The following is a 27,811-nucleotide window of genomic DNA, read 5'->3' as shown; positions in this document are numbered from 1 at the left end:
ATGTACCTTGGTATGATTTATAGTGGTTTACACAGGTTCTCAAGAGGTTTCTGTTCAAGTTGCCTACTCTATAGACACTTTCTGGACACAGATAAATAAGAGGCATGGTTCATAAAAATCAGGGCTATATAAATTTATTTTCTTGAACAATTGATTAGTTAAAAAAATCCATTGTAATGGTCTCAATTCCATATTTAATTAAAAAAATGTAAAAAAAAAAAAACACAAGTATCATCCCCCCACTGAAATACAATCTGTACCTGCTCTACATTTACAGATAACTTGTCACTCTGAAGGCACAACATAGAACAAATATTGGCATTTAACCATTCAAATTTGATGCATAATGCATTACTTCTTGACAACACAGTCCGTGCGGTCATGTTTCATTTAGGAGATTTAAAAAACAAAACAAAAACAAAGTGAGAGAGGAAAATCCAGTATGTGTGAGTGTGTGTATGTGTGTGTGTGTGTCTGCGTGTGTGTCTGCTTGTGTGTGTATAGAGCCCTTTCTGATTAACGTTGCAATACCTTTGGGGTGATTGGTAAAATGTAATTTTCCCTCAAGTCCCACCAGCTCATTGAAAACTATAATCAAATAATAATCCAAATACATTTTTTAACAAAATCATACAACATAAAAAGAAACCTATGATTAAAAGTATACAAATGTAGCAATATCCATGTGTTTTATTAAATGTAAATGTAGGGTTGATCAAATATGAGGCCCATGTGGTATAACATGCTTACTACATGGTCCTTAACACCATTTTGTTTATACAGGAAGTGGTTCACCAAAAATAGTGTTTAAAACCCCAAAACACAACTGAATAGTGTCATATTAGAAAATCAATACAGATCTTTAATTGCTGCTTGCCTATGCCCACAAAATAATTTGTTGCAGCAAAAGAAAAAGAAAAAAATCAAAACATTCCCTTTGTGTGTGCAAATGTGTGTGTGGCAATTTTACTATGGAAGCTATAATTGTCATTTGTGTTCCTCTGTAATTGCACAAAACCATGATTTTATACTCATGGAATGCCAACAATTAAGAGAACTTGTCCTGGTTACATGTCCCACTGCAAGCATAGCCAAACATGTGCAATGTTTTAATGCTACAAAGGCTCCCCCCTTATTGCATTAAATTACCCTTTGAGTGGCTTGAGCTAGTTTACAGTACAGGTAAATTACAGTTCCTTGGAAATGTAATCTGACAACGTTAGATGGATACTCAATAGTACACTATGAAAACAAGGCAATATGTCACTTCCTTCATTGTTTAAGTGTCCTTTGCTAGTCACGAAATTCAATATCACAGTAATTAAAACACGTGATGTCTTGGATTTTCACAGTATATAATTGCACTAGTTGATATAAAAAAACATTTTTTTTCTATCAAATTAACTTCATATGAACAAGTGTTCAACTTTGGTTATGGATATACAACATTTCTCCCCGACATAGCGCACGGGTAAATAGAATGGCTTCTTAGAGATAACAGACCTCTGGTCCACTGTGCTTTGCTATTGGTGTAAATACCATGCGTGTTGAATGTTACTTAACCATTATTAGATCTTGACTCCATTATTGCTAAATCTACATTTTGTTGGATGGGGGTATATATTTATACATAGACATTTTTATATAAATAAAGGTCATTTAAATGGCTTCTAAAATAGTTTTCCAGTTTTCCTAATCGGTTTAACATTATAACGAGTGCAAAGGGGTTCTACTACAAAGTCCATCTGTTACAGTGAACTTGTTTCATTGTAAGCGTTCATAGAATATTAAACAGAGGGAAGGGGGGGGGGGGGAACTCCGCTATCAGTAATAATAAATTCCTTGTATAAGATTTCCTAGTTTCCAGCATAACGTGTATAGTTAAAATACTTAACATTATACTGATGAAAATATAACTAATGTAAAAGCACACGGCTATGCTGGATTAGTGTCAATACATTGTGTTTACATGGAAATAACAATACATTTCCACAGGAGACAAAATCAGAGCATGTAAAGTGCAGAAAGATCTTGATTATTTTAAGCAGTACTAGAAAATTCCTTCACAATAAAACTATTAAGTCGTGCCCTCTGGTATCGGACTCATTTTTCATTCAATAAGGTAAAATTTCAGTGCATACATAATAAAAATACTCAACATAAAACCATTAGTTTTGCTATTGCAATTTGGTCCAGTCTAAATAGGCATACAAAACATATTCCACATTTGGTGTTCTGGGTGACAACACAAGTGTTTTTGGGCACAAGTACTGGTATGGACACAATGCTTTGGTCCTTCGTACCCTGACTTTAAAGTGCGGAGGGTAAGAATATGCAGTGATGCCTGTCCACAGGTCCGCTATGTTCCTCTCTGCTGGTATGTTCAAGTTCTCTTACTGGCCGCTACCAGCGACCGCTGACACTGGCAATGTCCGAGTGATACTGGCGTGGAAGTCTCCCACTGGCTCCTCCTTCAAGGAATGATGAACGTAAATTGGTTGGTTCAAAAAGCTTCCTCCGGTTTTTATTCAGTTCTAAAGCAATAAAATATATTTTTTAGAAATTAAATTTTCAAGGCACCCATAAATGTTTTTAGAGAGTGTTGGTGTGCTTTTACACTCAGGCACAAACCTAAGAAAATATGCAGTTCAGTTATTTTCAGCAGTTTACACTCTGCTCATATTACTCGACCTCTCTGCAGCATTTGATACTGTGGACCACCCTCCTCTCCTTCACATTTTTTTTGCTAACACCTCCTCCTCTCTCGATCTCTCTGTGGGGGTACCTCAGGGCACTGTCTTACACCTTACATCTCAGCCCTAATTTCTCGCTATACACCATCCTGACTCTTGCATTCTGCTCCACAATGTCTTCTCTCTACCCCTTTTGAATCTAAAGCCCTCTCCCACCTTAAACCCTTCTCACTGACTGCCCCACACCTCTGGAATGCCCTTCTCCTCAATATCCGACTAGCACCCTCTCTATCCCCCTTTAACGCCCAGCTCAAAACACCTGCTTAAGGAAGCATGAGTAGCTCCATGGCTGATAATTAACACCACATGCATTAACCTTGGCCCCTTGCAGATGCACTTACCAGAACGCCCTCCTACTGTCTCTGTACGTTCTTCCTACCAACAAATTAGATGGTAAGCTCTTCGGAGCAGGGACATTTCCCTAAATGTTACTTTTATGTCTGAAGCAATTCTCCCCTTTATGTGTTATTTATGTTATTTGTAGCAAAATTATTAGTCAGCAAAATGAGAAAACCTCCCAAATTAAAAAGGTGGGGAGGGGTGAGCTCTGGAAGGAGGAGCCACCTACCTCCAAACATCTGTTACCAGTTAGAAATTGCTGTATGGACAGGATCTACTATGGTTGTTTCCCCTCATACAGAGGTAAAAGGGAAGGTTCACAGTTTAATGTTAGGACCTGCAAATGTGGTTATACCTTGACATTGGTATGCAGGCTTATGACGCTTTGGCCAAAGGGTTTAACTAAATAACCAAGTATTTAACTTTATACTTATTACCATCTACAGTATGTTTTGTCAATTGGATGTAGCATTGTGCTCCCCTGTCTTTTGTTGTATACATTTGCCACGCTCAGTAGCACTCCTGTTGACAAATATATATATATATATATATATATATATATATATATATATATATATATATATATATATATATATATATATATATATATATATATATATATATATATATATATATATATATATATATATATATATATATATATATGTATATGATGTGGTGGGTATTGGTGTTTGAGCATGCTGGGAATGTAGGTTCAAGATCCAACACGTGGCCAACTAGATTCCATTCCCTCTCAATGTTCTGCATCACCAAAGTACCAACACACACCAGCTCTGTTACAATCAATCCTCTTCTGACCATACAGTACGTCCCCTCTTCATCCTCTTTCCCTTCCTTCCAAACTACTTGAATGCTTTGTATACTCCATCTTCTAAATTGCTATCTGATGTATGTGATTCCTGGAACTAAAACTGTTTTTTTTTTTTAATTCAATTAATAAAAATATTTTAATAGCTACATTGTTGATGAATCTACTCCTGACACAATAGTGGGGATTTCCCTATTGAGTTGTGACCTTTACATATATGAGCAAGTAGGTGTGGGATCTTTTAAAATCAAATTACTTCTTAAAATATACTTCTCAGAGTGCCCCTCAATACACATGACAATCTGCCAATGCAAAGTATAACTTCATAGCACAATATTGGGTAACTAACACATGTATCATGTGCGTGAGTATACTTTACCCTACCTGAGATAGCCAGCAACATTTTCCTCCGAGCACCAAATGTTGTAATGCCAAGTTCCTTTAAATCCTGATCCGTTAGTGTGAGGAATGTCTGAAGGTCAATCTAACACAAAACAATACACATGGTAAACACGCTGCTTGTACAGAGGAAAAGCTGTAGAACTGTAGTTTAAATGCATTCTGCAGCCCCTTGACAATTTGTATAAAGAAAGTGAGAAGGGAATCTATATTTACAAATTAACATAATATAAAGACGGAGATCCACTGAAATAAGATAAAGTTGACTTTCAAAAGGATATGTGTTCATTGAAACGAAAGTATAAGATGGCAACAAGCAACTTCTGCAAAGTTACGGGCGTCTGTTAACACCACCTAATGTCACAAACAGGTTGTATGTTCTTTTAAAAAGGGTTTCCTGCGTTGGTCACAATGCACTAAGCCGATGGGCCGTTTGGTCGGTAAACTGGCATTGGGAGTTCCTTTTTATTATCTGAGCATTGTTGGTGTCTGCACTAACTAAAATAGTATCTCTATCAAAAATAGTATCTCTATCAAATCAGAACTCCTCAAAACTACTCCTACGAATTCTGCCTAGATATGTATAAAACAAAAGCTACCACGTTGATTTTGTGTGGTTCCATCCATGTGGTTTTCTAATCTCAATGTTTTACTAACAGAAGAGTCATTCCAATAGTGTTTGGAAGCAAAATCATGTACCTTATACACTGGTTGTGGAGGCAGTAATATAATGCCAACATAGATAGTCGCTGTATAGCATTTTTGTTAAATCTGTACTTCTTGCAGGGACTGTGTGTTCATTAATTTAAATTTTCAACTGGTATCAGTTGTTGGGGGTTGGTGGCCCCTCCTCCCAAGGTTTAAGCTCACCCCCCTACACACACTTTTAAAGTAGCAGGTTTTTCGATGTACCTGTGCAGGACAGGTCCACTGAGACCCTTCTCCCTCCACTGCAGAGGTATCTGAGAATTGTCACAGGTAGTGTTAGGACCTGCATACTGGTCATGCCGTGACGTGGCTGCAGGCTTATAACGCTTTGGCCAAAGGGTTTAACTAAATGAACCTTACTCATGAGAATACCAACATTGAAGTATTTAACTCTTTATTTTGTCACATTGGTTGTAGCATTGAGTATTTTTGTCTTTTGCTGTATACAGAAGAGTCATTTCACACAGTGCTTGGAGGCAAAAACCATGTACCTTATACACTGGTTGTGGAGGCAGTAATATAATGCCAACATACTGTATAGTAGACAGACAGTCACAATAGCATTTTAGTCAAATCTGTACTTCTAGGCGTTCTAATCGGGGAATACCTGGAGAATTAAGAACTATAATTGCTGGTGTTTTACATTTCTAAAGCCATCTCACATATTTGGAAATTTGATTAAAAGTTTCCATTTAACAGACTACCACTTTAATTATTATGGATAACTTAACGGTTACTCCAAGTATACTTTGCAAACCACATGCTAAGCGTTCAAAAACATCTACTGTATTTAAACAATAGAAGTGATGAAGAACATGCAATACATTATGTTAAAGGTTAGATAGAAACATGAGTCAATATATATTAAGAGGTAAATCCTGCTAATAAAATATGAAGCGATGATTGAGTCCACAAAGTTTACAAATACTCATTTGTCCGAATGTGTAAGGTCACCCAAACTATCTGAAGCTTCGACAATTCAGATTTGTGACCCCCCTCACCTCTTGCTGCTGAAAGATGTCTGTGTATTTCCCTAATCCAAGTTTGCTGAATAGTTCAGGAAGATCAGATCCTTTGAATGAGCTGTTCAGATTGCAACCGTTACTTCCAGTTAGTGAGGAAATGCAGTCCATATAATTACTGCTGCTAAGATAATGTTCAGCTGTGAAGTAATTAGGAAAAAAGCAAATACAAAATTAATAACCACTAATTTCCAATTGAAATGCCATATATTTAAAGAAATATGGAAAGAAAGCAACACATACATACACAAACGTGAAAAAGTACACCCTCTTTGAATTCCATGGTTTTACATATCAGGACATAATAACAATCACTGTTCCTTAGCAGGTCTAAAAATTAGGTAAATACAACCTCAGATGATAAACAACACATGATATTACACCGTGTCTTGATTTATTTAACAAAAATAAAGCCAAACTGGAGAAGCCATGTGTGAAAAACTAAGTACACCCTTACTGCTTCCATAGGAATTAAGAAGCTAAGTAGCAGAAAGGTGCTGCTAATCAAATGCCCTTGATTAATTGACCATCAGCAAGTGTGACCTCCTCTATAAAAGCCGAAGTTTTAGCAGTTTGCTGGTCTGGAGCATTCAGGTTTGTGTTAACACAATGCCAAGGAGGAAAGACATCAGCAATTATCTCAGAGAAGCAATTGTTGCTGCCCATCAATCTGGGAAGGGTTATAAGGCAATTTCTAAACAATTTAAAGTCCATCATTCTACAGTGAGAAAGATTATTCAAACGTGGAAAACATTCAAGACAGTTGCCGATCTTCCAAGGAGTGGACATCCCAGCAAATTCATCCTAAGTCAGACCGTGCAATGCTCAGAGAAATTGCAAAATACCCAAGAGTTACATCTCAGACTCTACCGGCCTCAATTAGCATGTTAAATGTTAAAGTTCATGACCGTACAATTAGAAAAAGACTGAACAATTATGGTTTGTTTTGACGAGTTGCCAGGAGAAAGCCTCTTCTCTCGAAAAAGAGCATGGCAGCACGGCTTAGGTTTGCAAAGTTGCATCTGAACAAATCACAAGACTTCTGGAACAATGTCCTTTGGACAGACAAGACCAAAGTGGAGATGTTTGGCCATAATGCACAGCAAAATGTTTGGCGAAAACCAAACACGGGATATCAGCACAAACACCTCATACCAACTGTCAAGAACGGTGGTGGAGGGGTGATGATTTGGGCTTGTTTTTGCAGCCACAGGACCTGGGTAAGTTGCAGTCATTGAGTCGACCATGAACTCCTCTGTATACCAAAGTATTCTAGAGTCAAATGTGAAGCCATCTGTCCGACAGATAAAGCTTGGCCGAAATTGGGTCATGCAACAGGACAATGATCCCAAGAACACCAGCAAATCTACAACAGAATGGCTGGAAAAGAATCAAGGTGTTACAATGGCCCACTCAAAGTCCAGACCCTCAACCTGATTGAAATGCTGTGGCTGGACCTTATGGGAGCTGTGCATAAACAAATGCCCACAAACCTCAATGAACTGAAGCAACGTTGTAAAGAAGAGTGGGCCAAAATTCCTCCACAACGATGTGAGAGACTGATAGTCATACATAAAACGATTACTTCAAGTTATTGCTGCTAAAGGTGTTTCTACAAGCTATTGAATCATAAGGTGTACTTAGTTTTTCACACATAGCTTCTCCATTTTGGCTTTTTTTGTTAAATAAATCATGACATGGTGTAATATGTCATGTCTTGCTGTTCATCTGAGGTTGTATTTACCTAATTTTAAGACCTGCTAAGGAACAGATTGTTATTATGTCCTGATATGTAAAACCATGGAATTCAGAGGGTGTACTTTCTTTTTCACATAATAGATATAGATAGATATAGATCTATTATTGTGGGTTCAGAGCTTGCAGGGATGGTGTGTTTATTATCCATGTGAAATCTAGTGACCAGAATTAGTAGTGTACCTTCCTCTTTCTGCTGCTAATACCCTTCCCTATATATCCTGGCATCCCGAATGCTTCTCCACACCATTTTGCTAAATTGCCTATTTTTAGATCACCAGCTATAATGACCTCACTTCCCCTTCGTCAGTATTTTACCATTCACCATGTATTGTGCAGAGGGTGTTTTTAGCCCACGACTTTTACCTCTTGATGCCAGGTTGGGAAGACCTACTGTACAGTGAGATCACATTTATAAAGTGGAACTACTCTACAAGGCACTTCCAATGCTGAACGATACATTATGGTCCAATCAAGTGTTTTCTGCTGCCTAGCGCAAAAGAGAATACTTGTGACACATTAAACAAGATGCTCATCAGTTGATTATAATGGCAGAAAATGACATGCACACAGGCATCCCATTACTGGAAAGTTACTTTATTGCTTTACATTCTTCAAATTAAAAGGGCGAGTGTTCTAATAAGGGTCAGCACTACAAGAACATTACGTAGATTAAACAGCTAATTGAACATTAAGGCATATAAATAAGTACAATACTGTTCATTCTGTGGATTGAGGCTTTGGGAAAATGCATACCGGATTTGTTTTGTTTGCGTTTGGGACTCCCAATAGATGATGGGTATTCACTGTGAGAGCAGTCCATCCCATTCCTATCCCTCCAGTTATCAGAGTCGCTGCCATTTCCCAGCTGCTCTCGGCTGTTTGACCGTGATAGAGACATAGATGGGTTCTGAAATATGCAAGTCAACCATAAAAATGTTGATTAGGTCAGATGGTGTAAGAACATAAGAGCACCATCTCCCTTTGTCACAAACCTAAATATATGACAAACAAAACGGTATTAAAATGCATTTCACAATAATGTTTAATTGTATCTGAAGTGCAATTTCGACACCACCAAACTACATTGTTTAGAAAAAGGCAATGGATTATATTTAAGAATGAGCAATGGTCTTGAACTCCACATTATGTCAGACCTCATACAGTATCACTTATTGTTTAATACTACTTATACCTTTCTACATCGTTTTTGTGCCCTTTTCTGTTTGACTCACTCTACCAAGAGGAAGAAGCTTGCCTCCTGGCTTACACAATGAGAGCAAACCCAGAGTCTTTTGGCGTAACCACCCACCCTTTCACTTTGGTTTCATTACCCCCATTTCCCTTTAAATGCAAGCTCTTTATCTTTAGCATTCGAATGTTATAATGTATTGGTAAATATTATATTTGTCCTTTTTCGTAAAAGGATTTTTCTTTAATTCCACACATGCATTTCAAAACCAGTCTCTGCACTTAAATTTGCCTCATCGATGACATACAAGTGAATACTGTTAAGCAGCAATGTTTGAAGGCATGCTATCCCTCTGCAAAGCCTTGGGTTGCTACTTTACTTTTCCTCATACATGTGGATAATGTTAAGTGCCGAGACTACTGTACCTTTGAAACACAAGTGGGTTGTTAATGTTATTTGACATTTATGAGCACAGGTCAACAAGGGATTTATTTTCAGTACTTGCAAGTGGACCGGTGAAGTGGGGATACAGAATCAGAGTACCATGCACACAATAGACTGAAGAGAGCGAAGATGGGCGGCGAGTTCCAGTTTAACCATGTTATTCTGTCATATGATGGCATTTTGTATTTTTATTTTATATATTTATTTTTATATATAATGGTTTTTTAATGTTTCGTTGTACTGTCAAATATGTAAGCGCTTTAAACAGAGAGATAACAGGAACGGGATAGAAAGTGATCACAGGACCATACTAATTGAGTAATATAATTAAATAGAGTAAGGTAATTAAATTGTGGGTGCAAACTGTGAACTGAAAAGTGAATCAGAAAAAGGGGGAGGGGAAACACAAAATGATTGTGCCCCTAAAAGAATTCACTGAACTGCACACCACAACGTATAAAGGTTAACTTTTAATAGATTTACTTAAAACATATATTACCAAAGAATTGTGTAAAGTGGATTTAAAAGTAAATTAAATCAACGCTATCAAACACTCATGTCGTCAAATATATGATCATACTATCCCAGTACACACCCTAATGATGGGATGTAGAGGACATAAGATGCTGTAAGTCAGGGTATTAACCCCTCTGGGACAACTGTGAGACCAGGTGGTATGTCTATATATATGTAAGTCAGCGAGCAACTGGATGAATAAATAGTCAGTGATCCTGCTGCTGTTGTTACCATTGAACACTTCAGTGATAAAGTGTCAGTGTGTGGAAGTGCAAACACTGAGTGGTATAGCTAACACACACAGTATTGTAACTAGTGAGTAAACAACATGATAGAGCTGACAATCACAGCAATGTAGGTGGTGAATTCACAGCATGAACTCTGTGAACACACATCATAAGGAGCAGGGATAACAAGCTTGCCGACTGTGAAGATAAATTAAATAATCAGATACTGAAGTCTGTACACAGTGAACCAGGAGACTGCAAACACTACATTAAAACAGCTCCAAGTAGGAGATTGACAACATTGCGCGTCCAACGCGCGTTTCCCTCCAGCAAAGAAGCTTCTTCAGGGACAAAATTCACTGACTATTTATTCATCCAATTGCTCTATTAAAAGTTAACCTTTATACGTTGTGGTGTGCAGTTCAGTGAATTCTTTTAGAGGCACAATCATTTTGTGTTTCCCCTCCCCCTTTTTCTGATTCGCTTTAAACAGAATATTAACAAATGAAACCCAGTTATTCATTAATTGCATATTTGTTTACACAGATTAGTAATGCGGTTCTAACTAGCAGAACATATTTAACAGGAAAGAGGCAATGTGATTGTATAATATGTCCAGTATTTGAAGGGAATATAGAGTCTGTGACTGGACTCACATTCTGCAATGGCTAAATATTTATTTCAATAAAAATGTAAATGATCACTTTTATATACTGTATAATGTAAACAGACCACTGGAGTTGCATGAATGTTGCACTTTTGTTTGCTTTTTTTCAAAAATGTGCATTGCTGGATTTGGACCAGAATGTCACTATATATAGGGCCACATTATCACCCACATTAACTTTTTGTTAAGTTTGCAATTTTATTTGCCCGAATGGCAAAATTAAGCGAACAACTCAGACATCTCTAATGCAGAAATAAAAACAAAACAAAAAACAGGAGGTTATTTGGATCTATATAAATGGAAAAATTACAGTAAGTACATTACAGAGATTTAACTAAAACTGCAATACCAGGCTAGAGAGCAACTGCAGCAGTGCATCTGCATGAAATACAATGTAAGATTCTAAACAGAGCCTATATTACTGTAGCCTGGCACAACTAGAAACATTTAGAGCAGATATTTCCGGTAATTGTCCTGATGCCAATTTTTTGCAGTGTATATGGGAATATGGCAAGATCAGAAATTTCTAGAATAAAATTACCCAACTCCTGACAGACTGTTAAACAGGTAACAAACTACAGATTAAAGCTTCTTGTTTTGGGTCCTGACCCACTGGTTTACACATCCAAACCCAGACGGATCTCATTCTCCTACCAGCAAAAAAGTGTATTATGGACAGGTGGATTAGATCCAGCTCCCCCTCCATTTCCCAACTGACATCTCAAACAAATAAATCAATAGCTATGTTAAAATGTGAGGTATACTATTCAAATGTGCCTAACGGACAAGAATTAATCCACAAATGGATTGAATTTACAGGAAGTGATGGACAAACACAAGGTTGTGGGACAAGGGCACTTAAAAAATAACAAAACAACAACAAAAAAAACTATCATAAGGGATGCTGTATAGACACTTAATTCACAACATTAATACAAATCCGAATTCCCGAATGCCCCGAGAGTTGGGAAAATGCGAGTATTAGTATTTTATTCATACGTATGCTTATGTTTAGTTAAATATATATGCTTATGTCCTACCCTAATCCTTAAAACCCCTTAGAAGCCTCCTTGGTTTTGTTCATGTATCTGTTTGGGTTGGTTTTTATTTTTCGTTTCTGTATGTGTACTGTATATATGTACATATACATATAACAAAAATAATATGCTTGACAAATCCTTCTGTTGAATAAAGAGAAAATGCAAGAAAATAAATGTAAGAAACCAGATTTCACAGATCTGACTAGTCTTAAGATTTAGTCACAATATTGAATGGTTTTCCATGTATAGTTTATGCAAACACTTGCCTTCTTAACATACAATGAAACAAAACAGCATATGTTGATTGTGTGCATGTATACATATACTGTATATATATATATATGTATATACAGTATGTATATATGTATACACACACACAATCAACATATGCTGTTTTGTTTCATTGTATGTTAAGAAGGCAAGTGTTTGCATACACTATACAGGCATACCCCGGTTTAAGGACACTCACTTTAAGTACACTCGCGAATAAGTACATCTCACTCAATAGGCAAACGGCAGCTCGCGCATGCGCCTGTCAGCACGTCCTGAACAGCAATACCGGCTCCCTACCTGTACCGAAGCTGTGCGCAAGCGGGGAGACTATAGAGCCTGTTACAAATGCGTTATTTACATCAGTTATGCGCGTATATGATGATTGCAGTACAGTACATGCATCGATAAGTGGGAAAAAGGTAGTGCTTCACTTTAAGTACATTTTCGCTTTACATACATGCTCCGGTCCCATTGCGTACGTTAATGCGGGGTATGCCTGTACATGGAAAACCATTATATACATTACACATATACACACACACACACACACACACACACTATATACACACACTATATACATACATATTTAAAAAAATGAAAAAATACTTCTATTTCTGAATGCATCTTTCCCACATCCATGTGATTTAACGCCTACCCAACATACATAAACAAACAAGAAAAGATATGGGTAACGGGAAGACTTAGGCCAGTTTTGAGTTGACCAATCCCAATAGATTTGCCAGATTGAGTGAAGATATTTGGTGCATCATGGCAGGAATGGCAAGGGTGGAGGGAGACATTCCTCTATCAGCCAAGCCCGTCATTACCACTACCTGTGAATAATATGATATGTTGGGTGTGTTCATGTACTGGAGGTTTGTGGAAACTTCTTCCATTAAATTCACTTTTGTTCAATTCTGCAGTTGTTTAATGCAGCGGTGCGCAAATTGGGGGTCTCGCAGGATTATTTAGGGGGGGCGCAGGCGGCGTGTCAGCATATGCGGGCGGTTGAACAAGCTTCGTGCTGCTTCTCTGCTTGTTGCGGGACCTTGCTGTGGGGGCGGGGCCTTGCTGCTTCTCTGCGGGGCCTTCCCTGCACACAGACAGCCCCTCCTCCTCCTCCTCCTGTCTGTTTCCCCCACACGGGGGGCCGGAACATGCGGAGTACTACCCCCCGGTAAAAAAGTGAGTGTGCGCAGTGCGCCCGATTGGATAGCGCGCGCAGTGCGCCCGATTGGATAGCGCGCGCAGTGCGCCCGATTGGATAGCGCGCGCAGTGCGCCCGATTGGATAGCGCGCGCAGTGCGCCCGATTGAATAGCGCGCGCAGTGCGCCCGATTGGATAGCGGGCGCAGTGCGCCCGATTGGATAGCGGGCGCAGTGCGCCCGATTGGATAGCGGGCGCAGTGCGCCCGATTGCGCGCAGTGCGCCCGATTGCGCGCAGTGCGTCCGATTGCGCGCAGTGCGGCCGATTGCGCGCAGTGCGTCCGATTGCGCGCAGTGCGTCCGATTGCGCGCAGTGCGTCCGATTGTGCGCAGTGCGTCTGAGTGTGAGAGTGCAGTGTGTCATTGTGAGTTGTGATTGAGTATGTGTGGGTGTTGTGATTGAATGCAGCGGTGCGCAAATAGGTGGGCGCGCCCCGGGTGGGGGGAAGAGGGCCCAAGCGGTGAAACCTGATGTGCGCAGGTCGGCAGACACTGTGCGCAGGAGGGCAAAAGAAAAGCTGTGCGCGGGCGGGCAGCCGAAGAAGCTGTGCGCGGGCAGCCAAACAGGATAGTGCAAGTGGCGGCCACGTGATGGTGTGTGTGCACGCACGGGGGTTTCGGAGGTACGGGGGAGGAGCAGGCGTTTGGCAAGCAGGGACGCACCCATATTAAATACAGATAACACTAGTAAACTTCTGAAGTCTAAATTCAATTGGAGCAGAAAGGCAGGAGTGGATAAGATAATAGCACAGAATGGTAAAAACCTTACATGCATGTTTCCTAAGGCAAGAAGCCTGACAGATACAATGGGGGAGCTTGAGCTTCAAGGGAACAATATGATATTATAGACATTGCATGCATACATAACTGAAACATGGTGGGATGAAACTCATGACTGGTCTGTTAATTTAGACTAGTGTGATTTCATTTTTCTGAGAAATTGAGCAAATAGAAGAGGTGGTGGAGTATGTTTACATGTTAAACTAGATTTTAAACTTTTTATAAGGGAAGATGTTTCTGAAGGGATTGATGAAAATGTAGATAATTTGTGGATAGAAATTAGCAGTGGAGGTAAAAGTATAAAGATAATGTTTGTAGGGATATGCTATAAAACACCAAATATCTGAGATTGAGGAAGCCAAAATACTTTTGCAAATAGTGAAGACTGCAAAACTAGATCAGGTTTTCATAATGGGCGATTTTAATTATCCGGACATAGACTGGAGCAATGAGATTAGCATGAAAACTAAAGGAAACTTTTTGAATGTGTCTAAGAGACAGTTAAAATGACCAAAATTATTTAAGAACCAACAAGGACAGGGGCATTACTGGATTTGGTCTGGGAATATTTTGGAAACAGGGATCGTAACATCTCATTTGGGGTTCAACAAAGACTTACACATTTTAGAAAGTCAGATTTTAATAAACGGAGGAAAAATGTCTAAGAAATAAATTGGTGTAACCTTTTTGCAGGAAAGAATGTGGATGATAGATGGGCAGCTTTAAAGCATTGTTCGATAAGTACATTTATTAGTGTACTGTATAAACTTGGGTAATAAATATAAAAGAAACAAGTCTAAACCAATGGGGATAAACAAACAGGTAGGGGAGGAAATGGAAAGGAAGAGGCAGGCGTTTACATTCTTAGTCAGAAGGGACTGAGACATCACAACGGAATTCTAAGGAATGTAAGAAAAGCAATCAGATTACCAACATTTTTAAACAAAAAACAATTGCAATAGAAAGTTAAATCAACCTTGAAAAGTTAAAAAGTAACCTAATCACAAAAAGATTAGAAAACAATATAGGACCCTTTCTGAGAGATGGGCAGGCAAATTATTGGAGATCAGAAAAAAGGTGTAGTAGGTATTACATAAATAATGTATTAGTCAATTGGAAAAATATTGGCAAAGGAGGAAACCACAACCTCCATATTAATGAACAATTGGTTAACTGAGGAAGTGCACAGACCGCTTGATAAAAGATAAAGTTCCTGGCCCCGATTGCATGCATCCAAGGGTTCTTAAGGAGCCAAGTTCAGTAATAGCCAAACCATTACATTTAATATTCTAGGTCTTCATTTCCACAGGCTCAGTATTACAAGATTGGGGGAAAGCAGACGTGGTATCTACAATTAAAAAGGAAGCTAGATCCCAACCGGAGAATTACAGATCTGGAAGCCTGACATCAATAGTGGGGAAGCTATTTGAAGGTTTAGTACAGGATAATATTCAGAAACACCTAATGGAAAACAAAATTATTAATAATATTCAGCATGGCTTTACGAAGGATAGGTCATGCCAAACTAACCATCAACTTATTTGAGGAGGTAAGTAGGAATTTAGACCAGGGAAATTAAGTTGATACGGTCTACTTAGATTTTGCAAAGGCTTTTGATATGGTGACACATAAGAGGTTAGTATACAAGATAAAGGAAATTGGTATCCGTAAAAATATTTGCACCTGGATTGAAAAATGGTTGAAGAACAGACAACAGAAGTCTATGTTTTTTCAAGGTGGTCTCACATTTTAACCTGGTCTGTAACTGTTACATATGCCTATAACATTATCTCTTACTGTGCATGCAATGTCTTGTATATAATGTATAACCCTGTTCACTTAATGTAACCGTGTATCTGTCATCATAACTCTGTGCCCAGAACATAGTTGAAAACGAGAGAACTCTCAATGTATTACTTCCTGGTAAAACATTTTATAAATAAATAGCAAGTTGTCATAAATGGAACATTTTCAGGTTGGGCTAAAGTTGTAAGAGGAGTACCTCAGGGATCGGTACTGAGACACCTGCTTTTTAACTTGTTTATTAATGACCTTGAGGTTGGCATAGAGAGCAAAGTCTCCATCCTTGCTGATGACACTAAATTGTATAAGGTAGTAAAATCAGAGCAGGATGTAATTTATCTCCAAAAGAACATGGATAGAGTGGAAACTTGGGCAGGTAAATGGCAGATGAGGTTTAATACAGGTAAATGTAAGGTTATGCATTTGGGTAACAATAATAAACAGGCACCTTACACTGGCGACACACTTTATTCGAGCTCGGCTAGTCCCACGAATTCGGGTATACCCGGGTGTATTGAGGTTTGTGACTGTTTTCTGCCCGAGTGCATTGAGTTATTTTCCGGCAGGGATTGAAGCATTTTATTCCCGCTGGCTGCAATACTGCACAGTATATATATATATACTGCATTACAATTCATGAATTTATGCCATCTGGTAGACACGCGAAGCATTGCAGCCTATTAAATCCTGATCATTATCATTTAACAGATCAGCCGCCCGTCAGCCAGGCATGAACCCAGGCTGGGAAGGCAAATGCAACGGGGCTTGTCAGAGGTGAGGAGCGGCGCATTCCAGGTATCTGCCAGGTACATACCGGGTATTTGCTCGAATAAAGTGTGTCGGTGCAGTACACATGAAATGGGGCAAAATTAGGTGAATCCTTGATGGAGAAGGATTGAGTGCTTGTAGACAGCAGGCTTAGCAATAGTGCCCAAAGTCATGAAGTAGCTACAAAGGGGTATGAATCGAAGGGGCGGAAAGCATAATTATGTCACTGTATAAAGCATTAGTAAGACCACACCTTGAATACGGAGTACCGTTTTAGGCACTCCATAAAAAAGACATTATGGAAGGCTAGCTAAATTACATTTGCTTATGGTAGAAAAGTTGTGTTTAAGAGGGGATATGATAACTATATACAAATATATTCAAGGTCAATACAACGAGTTTTCAAAATAACTATTCATCCCAAGGGCAATAGAAACGACACAGAGTCATCACTTAAGATTGGACGAAAGGAGATTTCAACAGCAACAAAGGAAAGGGTTCTTTACAGCAAGATCAGTTAAAATGTGAAGTTTATTGACCATTGAGACTGAGATGTCAGATACAATACAGATCTTCAAAAAAAAAAAAAAAGATTAGACACCTTTTTAGGAAGTAACGGTATACAGGGATATACCAAATAAGTAAACATGGGAAGGATGTTGATCCTGGGAGATATCGGATTGCCATTATAGGAGCCAGGAAGGAATTTATTTTTGTCCCTTCATGAGACATCATTGGATCATTTTTCACTGGGGTTTTTTGTTTGCCTTCCTCTGGATCAATATACTGTATATACAAACATAGGATAAGTATCTGTCGTCTAAATGTAACATAGGTTGAACCCGATGGACATAGGTCTTTTTTCAACCTCGTCTGCTATGTAACTATGTAACATCAACAAGCACTTTAGTCATTGAAAGTTTACTGTATCTGACGCAAATCATCATTACAATCTTTCCTTGATACCTCGTATGTCGTTGTCATTGTGGGCTTGTACTGTACATGGTTAGCCCGCCTTAATTCTTTTATAGTTTCTGCTGGCATGGATTTGGAGAAACCCAGTCCACTCCAAGTGTTTGTTGGTGTTCTTACTTCTGTCACAACTGGTTTCTTTAACATAGCTGCAGAGGGAAAGGCAAAAACCCCCATTAATATTCAGGTATAAAGATGATTTTACTGGATTGTTTATTATTTTAGTTTTAGTTAAACCAGAACAATTCTGAATATATAAAAACATAGCATTGTAAAGCTTGGGCTACAGGATCATAACCGTGTTAAAGAAATGTGCGCCAGACCTTACGTTAGCCAATGGTAAAATGAATTATAAATTCAAGTTATTCCAAACAATTCAAAACCAAATCAATGAATCAAAGGCTTCGGGCGATTAATACATCTCAATATTAGCTCCCCAGGAGGAAATACAGATTAGAATAATTTGTTCTCTTCAATTTCCTTTAGTAAAGCTCCAGTATTATAGAATTACTTTTTAAAAATGTTAGACAATGTTTTTCATGCACCTGTTGCAAAGGAGTTAAAACGCTATATATAGCTTGCCTACAATAATTGCAATGATTCATTTTAAGATATAATGTATACGTTTCATGAAAAAAACTACTTTTCACTACTTACCCTTTGTTGCCAAGAGCTTTTTCTGTTCATAATCAAAGGCCTACAATGGATAAAAACATACAGTAGTATAATACACTGAATCTCAACTGTACCAACCTACATAGTGAGTATAAATAGTGTAAATCAATAGTGTATAAAGTATAAATCAGTGACAATTGCAAGAAACTAGGGCTTGTTCTGTTTAGAAGGATAGATCCCAGAAAACATTTCTCTTTACTATACAATAAGCATTCACTTGCATTGTACCTAAGGCCCTCTATCCCTAAACAATAAAAACACCAACACAGAAAATACTACGTCCAGAAATTAGTCCAGTAATAACAGTGGATTATTACTGGCCACTGATTTGCATTCAATTGTGAGATCTTTTCTAAGAGAGAAAACATTGAAATGTTGCATTTGTTTAGGTAAGTATACTAGTCTCCCTGATTAACAGAGTCACTCACTATAATGGTGGAAGACGGAAACCCACAAGAACAACACGACAGCCGTAGAAAGAGTGACCATGGTCGGGATACTGTAATTATCTTAATAGGGTATATAAGAGATGGCCAGAATTATCATAGGCACGTAACACTATTTTCTCTCGTGAGAAGGAATGTTAGGATCTAGAAATTCATGGAGATAGTCAATATGATAATGCTGTGTCCATATTTAAAGGAATGGGGGGACATCCCCATAAACTTAACTTCTGCCTAAAACAAATTAGCAGTTATTTCAGTATGCATTCCCCTTTAGAAGCTTATAATGGTCTGGAGGATCAATATACTATAATGCCACTGGAGAGAAATTCATTTCAGACTTCATTAAAACTAGCTTAAAGGTCTAACTCATCAACTTTGCTCCGAGCTTTGCTAGAATACAGATGAAAAGCAGTTGGAAAATGTATCTCGTTTATCTCAGCATTGATTTCCAATATTGGCAAAGGTAATTTAAGTAGCAATAGCAAAATACATTTCAACAGTAACACATTCAGCCGATTTAGCAGTTTTGTGGACATATGTAACCCAGAGTTATAGCCCATGATAGGGCTGACATTCTCAATCACTAGTTACGTCCATACCGTAAAAAAAACTGCATCTGCCTACCTGGCAAACAGTACCATTATCTTACAACCAATTATTCCATGGCTGAGATACACTAACGTGTGAATGGAAGTACAGGCACGCTTACCATTATCTTACAACCAATTATACCACGGCTGAGATACACTAACGTGTGAATGGAAGTACAGGCATGCTTACCATTATCTTACAACCAATTACACCACGGCTCAGATACACTAACGTGTGAATGGAAGTACAGGCATGCTTACCATTATCTTACAACCAATTATACCATGGCTGAGATACACTAACGTGTGAATGGAAGTACAGGCATGCTTACCATTATCTTACAACCAATTACACCACGGCTCAGATACACTAACGTGTGAATGGTAGTACAGGCATGCTTACCATTATCTTACAACCAATTACACCACGGCTCAGATACACTAACGTGTGAATGGAAGTACAGGCATGCTTACCATTATCTTACAACCAATTACACCACGGCTCAGATACACTAACGTGTGAATGGAAGTACAGGCACGCTTACCATTATCTTACAACCAATTACACCACGGCTCAGATACACTAACGTGTGAATGGAAGTACAGGCATGCTTACCATTATCTTACAACCAATTACACCACGGCTCAGATACACTAACGTGTGAATGGAAGTACAGGCATGCTTACCATTATCTTACAACCAATTACACCACGGCTGAGATACACTAACGTGTGAATGGAAGTACAGGCATGCTTACCATTACCTTACAACCAATTATACCATGGCTGAGATACACTAACGTGTGAATGGAAGTACAGGCATGCTTACCATTATCTTACAACCAATTACACCATGGCTCAGATACACTAACGTGTGAATGGAAGTACAGGCATGCTTACCATTATCTTACAACCAATTACACCACGGCTCAGATACACTAACGTGTGAATGGAAGTACAGGCATGCTTACCATTATCTTACAACCAATTATACCACGGCTGAGATACACTAACGTGTGAATGGAAGTACAGGCACGCTTACCATTATCTTACAACCAATTACACCACGGCTGAGATACACTAACGTGTGAATGGAAGTACAGGCATGCTTACCATTATCTTACAACCAATTACACCACGGCTCAGATACACTAACGTGTGAATGGAAGTACAGGCATGCTTACCATTATCTTACAACCAATTACACCACGGCTCAGATACACTAACGTGTGAATGGAAGTACAGGCATGCTTACCATTATCTTACAACCAATTACACCACGGCTGAGATACACTAACGTGTGAATGGAAGTACAGGCATGCTTACCATTATCTTACAACCAATTACACCACGGCTCAGATACACTAACGTGTGAATGGAAGTACAGGCATGCTTACCATTATCTTACAACCAATTATACCACGGCTGAGATACACTAACGTGTGAATGGAAGTACAGGCATGCTTACCATTATCTTACAACCAATTATTCCATGGCTGAGATACACTAACGTGTGAATGGAAGTACAGGCATGCTTACCATTATCTAACAACCAATTACACCACGGCTCAGATACACTAACGTGTGAATGGAAGTACAGGCATGCTTACCATTATCTTACAACCAATTATACCACGGCTCAGATACACTAACGTGTGAATGGAAGTACAGGCACGCTTACCATTATCTTACAACCAATTACACCACAGCTGAGATACACTAACGTGTGAATGGAAGTACAGGCATGCTTACCATTATCTTACAACCAATTATACCACGGCTCAGATACACTAACGTGTGAATGGAAGTACAGGCATGCTTACCATTATCTTACAACCAATTATACCACGGCTCAGATACACTAACGTGTGAATGGAAGTACAGGCATGCTTACCATTATCTTACAACCAATTATACCACGGCTCAGATACACTAACGTGTGAATGGAAGTACAGGCACGCTTACCATTATCTTACAACCAATTATACCACGGCTCAGATACACTAACGTGTGAATGGAAGTACAGGCACGCTTACCATTATCTTACAACCAATTACACCACGGCTCAGATACACTAACGTGTGAATGGAAGTACAGGCACGCTTACCATTATCTTACAACCAATTACACCACGGCTGAGATACACTAACGTGTGAATGGAAGTACAGGCATGCTTACAATTATCTTACAACCAATTACACCACGGCTGAGATACACTAACGTGTGAATGGAAGTACAGGCATGCTTACCATTATCTTACAACCAATTACACCACGGTTCAGATACACTAACGTGTGAATGGAAGTACAGGCATGCTTACCATTAACTTACAACCAATTACACCACGTCTGAGATACACTAACGTGTGAATGGAAGTACAGGCACGCTTACCATTATCTTACAACCAATTACACCCGGGCTGAGATACACTAACATGTGAATGGAAGTACAGGCATGCTTACCATTATCTTACAGCCAATTATACCATGGCTCAGATACACTAACGTGTGAATGGAAGTACAGGCATGCTTACCATTATCTAACAACCAATTATACCACGGCTGAGATACACTAACGTGTGAATGGAAGTACAGGCACGCTTACCATTATCTTACAACCAATTACACCACGGCTCAGATACACTAACGTGTGAATGGTAGTACAGGCATGCTTACCATTATCTTACAACCAATTACACCATGGCTGAGATACACTAACGTGTGAATGGTAGTACAGGCATGCTTACCATTATCTTACAACCAATTACACCACGGCTCAGATACACTAACGTGTGAATGGTAGTACAGGCACGCTTACCATTATCTTACCACCAATTACACCACGGCTCAGATACACTAACGTGTGAATGGAAGTACAGGCATGCTTACCATTATCTTACAACCAATTATACCACGGCTGAGATACACTAACGTGTGAATGGTAGTACAGGCATGCTTACCATTATCTTACAACCAATTACACCACGGCTGAGATACACTAACGTGTGAATGGAAGTACAGGCATGCTTACCATTATCTTACAACCAATTATACCACGGCTGACATACACTAACGTGTGAATGGTAATACAGGCATGCTTACCATTATCTTACAACCAATTACACCACGGCTGAGATACACTAACGTGTGAATGGAAGTACAGGCATGCTTACCATTATCTTACAACCAATTATACCACGGCTGACATACACTAACGTGTGAATGGAAGTACAGGCATGCTTACCATTATCTTACAACCAATTATACCACGGCTGAGATACACTAACGTGTGAATGGTAGTACAGGCATGCTTACCATTATCTTACAACCAATTACACCATGGCAGAAATACACTAACGTGTGAATGGAAGTACAGGCATGCTTACCATTATCTTACAACCAATTACAACATGGCTGAGATACACTAACATGTGAATGGAAGTACAGGCATGCTTACCATTATCTTACAACCAATTATACCACGGCTGAGATACACTAACGTGTGAATGGAAGTACAGGCATGCTTACCATTATCTTACAGCCAATTATACCACGGCTGAGATACACTAACGTGTGAATGGAAGTACAGGCACGCTTACCATTATCTTACAACCAATTATACCACGGCTCAGATACACTAACGTGTGAATGGTAGTACAGGCATGCTTACCATTATCTTACAACCAATTATACCACGGCTGAGATACACTAACGTGTGAATGGAAGTACAGGCATGCTTACCATTATCTTACAACCAATTACACCATGGCTGAGATACACTAACGTGTGAATGGAAGTACAGGCACGCTTACCATTATCTTACAACCAATTACACCATGGCTGAGATACACTAACGTGTGAATGGTAGTACAGGCATGCTTACCATTATCTTACAACCAATTATACCATGGCTGAGATACACCAACATGTGAATGGAAGTACAGGCATGCTTACCATTATCTTACAACCAATTATACCATGGCTGAGATACACTAACGTGTGAATGGAAGTACAGGCATGCTTACCATTATCTTACAACCAATTACACCACGGCTGAGATACACTAACGTGTGAATGGTAGTACAGGCATGCTTACCATTATCTTACAACCAATTACACCACGGCTCAGATACACTAACGTGTGAATGGTAGTACAGGCATGCTTACCATTATCTTACAACCAATTACACCACGGCTGAGATACACTAACGTGTGAATGGAAGTACAGGCATGCTTACCATTATCTTACAACCAATTACACCACGGCTCAGATACACTAACATGTGAATGGAAGTACAGGCACGCTTACCATTATCTTACAACCAATTACACCATGGCTGAGATACACTAACGTGTGAATGGAAGTACAGGCATGCTTACCATTATCTTACAACCAATTACACCACGGCTGAGATACACTAACGTGTGAATGGAAGTACAGGCATGCTTACCATTATCTTACAACCAATTACACCACGGCTGAGATACACTAACGTGTGAATGGAAGTACAGGCATGCTTACCATTATCTTACAACCAATTACACCACGGCTCAGATACACTAACATGTGAATGGAAGTACAGGCACGCTTACCATTATCTTACAACCAATTACACCATGGCTGAGATACACTAACGTGTGAATGGAAGTACAGGCATGCTTACCATTATCTTACAACCAATTACACCATGGCTGAGATACACTAACGTGTGAATGGAAGTACAGGCATGCTTACCATTATCTTACAACCAATTACACCACGGCTGAGATACACTAACGTGTGAATGGAAGTACAGGCATGCTTACCATTATCTTACAACCAATTACACCACGGCTGAGATACACTAACGTGTGAATGGAAGTACAGGCATGCTTACCATTATCTTACAACCAATTACACCACGGCTGAGATACACTAACGTGTGAATGGAAGTACAGGCATGCTTACCATTATCTTACAACCAATTACACCACGGCTGAGATACACTAACGTGTGAATGGTAGTACAGGCATGCTTACCATTATCTTACAACCAATTACACCACGGCTGAGATACACTAACGTGTGAATGGAAGTACAGGCATGCTTACCATTATCTTACAACCAATTACACCACGGCTGAGATACACTAACGTGTGAATGGTAGTACAGGCATGCTTACCATTATCTTACAACCAATTACACCACGGCTCAGATACACTAACATGTGAATGGAAGTACAGGCATGCTTACCATTATCTTACAACCAATTATACCACGGCTGAGATACACTAACGTGTGAATGGTAGTACAGGCACGCTTACCATTATCTTACAACCAATTACACCATGGCTGAGATACACTAACGTGTGAATGGAAGTACAGGCATGCTTACCATTATCTTACAACCAATTACACCACGGCTGAGATACACTAACGTGTGAATGGAAGTACAGGCATGCTGAAGCTTAGCACCCTGTCGTGGATCTGGGCCCAGGAAACGTATTGGGTTAATTTACGATTTTATACAGACTGGCATAATTAACTTAAGCCTTTTTTGTTACAAGGTTAACTTTTGAAGGTTTGTACTGTTAGGAGGTGTGTTATTCCTTTTCTTCATTGAATCACACTGGCAAGTTTATTATAATAATGATGCACTTCTTTATACTATACGTAACGTGTCCGTGGCTCGCCATATATCATACTATATTTGGTCATATTTGCAAAGCCGTGCTAAACCATAAATCGCCTTACAGCACATGTAACTGAATGCATGGTAATGTGTTCCCAGCACCAGAAGCAGACTTATCGCACAGCACATGTAACTGAATGCATGGTAATGTGTTCCCAGCACCAGAAGCAGGCTTATCGCACAGCACATGTAACTGAATGCATGGTAATGCGTTTCCAGCACCAGAAGCAGGCTTATCGCACAGCACATGTAACTGAATGCATGGTAATGCGTTCCCAGCACCAGAAGCAGACTTATCGCACAGCACATGTAACTGAATGCATGGTAATGCGTTTCCAGCACCAGAAGCAGGCTTATCGCACAGCACATGTAACTGAATGCATGGTAATGCGTTTCCAGCACCAGAAGCAGGCTTATCGCACAGCACATGTAACTGAATGCATGGGAATGCGTTCCCAGCACCAGAAGCAGGCTTATAGCACAGCACATGTAACTGAATGCATGGGAATGTGTTTCCAGCACCAGAAGCAGGCTTATCGCACAGCACATGTAACTGAATGCATGGTAATGTGTTTCCAGCACCAGAAGCAGGCTTATCGCACAGCACATGTAACTGAATGCATGGGAATGTGTTTCCAGCACCAGAAGCAGGCTTATAGCACAGCACATGTAACTGAATGCATGGGAATGTGTTTCCAGCACCAGAAGCAGGCTTATCGCACAGCACATGTAACTGAATGCATGGTAATGTGTTTCCAGCACCAGAAGCAGGCTTATCGCACAGCACATGTAACTGAATGCATGGTAATGTGTTTCCAGCACCAGAAGCAGGCTTATCGCACAGCACATGTAACTGAATGCATGGGAATGTGTTTCCAGCACCAGAAGCAGGCTTATCGCACAGCACATGTAACTGAATGCATGGGAATGTGTTCCCAGCACCAGAAGCAGGCTTATAGCACAGCACATGTAACTGAATGCATGGGAATGTGTTTCCAGCACCAGAAGCAGGCTTATCGCACAGCACATGTAACTGAATGCATGGGAATGTGTTCCCAGCACCAGAAGCAGGCTTATAGCACAGCACATGTAACTGAATGCATGGGAATGTGTTTCCAGCACCAGAAGCAGGCTTATCGCACAGCATAGTTTTTTTTAGATTTGTTATTGCGCCTTTCAAAATATTCCCGTAGTTATTTGTGCCAAATGCTGATGCATTGTTTATACAGCGAATATTACCTGCATACTGGCATAGGATTGTACTCGTTCTGAAATTTGCTGGGCAGCTGCTGCTCTCTCTGCGGCCCATTCACTTCCAGGGGCCTTTTTATCTGTTAATGGACCTTCAGAAGAACTCATCTCTGAATCAGACAGTAATCTTTCTGCACTGCTACAAAGAGAAAAGAATTAGAAAAAGTATTTTATATTGTTTTCCAACTCCATGTATTATTGTAATGAACCCATTGAATCTGAACATACTGTAAGTGGGAATTCTTGGTGCCTTGCAATAGCTCAACCGTTTGTCTCTTAGCGCAGGATGCTTTGGTGGCACTTAGCATCTGTTTCAGATCGCTGGTATTTGCAGAATGAGACGGGCTTCTTGGCATGCCCACTTCCACAAAGGCATCATTACAGCCTACAACACATATCGAAAAATATACTGTAGAAGGGCACAAAGAAAGGCCGGTAGCACAATCATATTAAGATAAACAATGCAAGAGAGCTCATGGTTCCTACCTCTATTGTAGCTATATGTTTATTTATATAGCACCCACAGTGTACGCAGGGCTTTACAAAAGGAACAATATAGTACAAGGAATAATACAATAAGTGCAAACAAACAAAATCAGGCAATAAGAAAGGAAATCATCTGCCCTGGAGAGCTTACAATCTAAGTGGTGTATTGGGAGAAAGCAGGTGAGGGAATAAGTGCAGTAAATGACAACGCATGGTCACAATGGTTGGTAGGAGCGACTGCAGGTGTGGGACTGATGCCATGAGACCAGGCCAGTGGTGGACAACCTTTTTTCAAGCATGACAATAAATGGGTGCAATTTTTGAGGGGGCCTGTTCTGCTTTTCTACTGCCCCCCTTCTTCCGCTCGCTCAATTCTCCCAGCCGCCTCCCCCTTCCTCTCTTCCTCAATTTCCCCCACCTCTCTTCCCTCTTCCTCAATTTCCCCCACCTCTCTTCCCTCTTCCTCAATTTCCCCCACCTCTCTTCCCTCTTCCTCAATTTCCCCCACCTCTCTTCCCCCTTCCTCAATTTCCCCCATCTCTCTTCCCTCTTCCTCAATTCCCCCCACCTCTCTTCCCTCTCCCTCAATTCCCCCCACCTCTCTTCCCTCTCCCTCAATTCCCCCCACCTCTCTTCCCTCTCCCTCAATTCCCCCTCCCCGCCCTCTTTCCTCTCCCACAAATCCTGAGCTGTATGAAAGGCAGGTTGTAAAGGGTTCAGAAGGGCAGGGGAATGAAGAACGTTGATCATAAGGGAGGACATGAGATGTTCTAGCAGTTTGGAGGCAGGAGGGATAAAGGGCAGTAGTTAGTAAGGAATGTAGGGTCCAGTGTGTTTTTAAGAACAGGTGTGACCACCGCATGCTTAAAGGAGGAGTGGAAAGTTCCAGATGGAGGAATTGAAGATATGGGTGAAAGTTGGGACTAAGATAGGAGCACGAGTTCTGATAAGGTGAGGGTGGGAATTGGATTGAGGGCACATGGTAGAGAAAGAAGAGCA

At 39.8% G+C, this 27,811-nt stretch overlaps 1 protein-coding gene across 3 annotated transcripts in view; it reads right to left on the bottom strand.

The window, feature by feature from the left end:
- Positions 1-118: 118 nt before the first annotated feature.
- Positions 119-27,811, bottom strand: part of BICC1 (BicC family RNA binding protein 1) — a 317,587-nt gene continuing 289,894 nt past the window's right edge. For 2 of the 3 annotated variants that reach the window (XM_075612943.1, XM_075612945.1), the window contains 8 exons: positions 26,555-26,711; positions 26,315-26,465; positions 18,352-18,391; positions 17,689-17,843; positions 8,562-8,715; positions 6,030-6,190; positions 4,306-4,405; positions 119-2,534 (listed from right to left, as the gene is read on the bottom strand). In XM_075612943.1, coding sequence (XP_075469058.1) covers positions 2,404-2,534; positions 4,306-4,405; positions 6,030-6,190; positions 8,562-8,715; positions 17,689-17,843; positions 18,352-18,391; positions 26,315-26,465; positions 26,555-26,711 — 1,049 coding nt within the window. In that variant the 3' untranslated portion in view covers positions 119-2,403. The remainder of the gene's footprint in view (positions 2,535-4,305; positions 4,406-6,029; positions 6,191-8,561; positions 8,716-17,688; positions 17,844-18,351; positions 18,392-26,314; positions 26,466-26,554; positions 26,712-27,811) is intronic. The other variant, XM_075612944.1, reaches the window with a different exon arrangement.

Source organism: Ascaphus truei, chromosome 8, assembly GCF_040206685.1.
Source record: "Ascaphus truei isolate aAscTru1 chromosome 8, aAscTru1.hap1, whole genome shotgun sequence".
NCBI lineage: Eukaryota > Metazoa > Chordata > Amphibia > Anura > Ascaphidae > Ascaphus > Ascaphus truei.
Note: the sequence above shows the minus strand (reverse complement) of the source record. Positions and strands in the feature narration are given on the sequence as shown.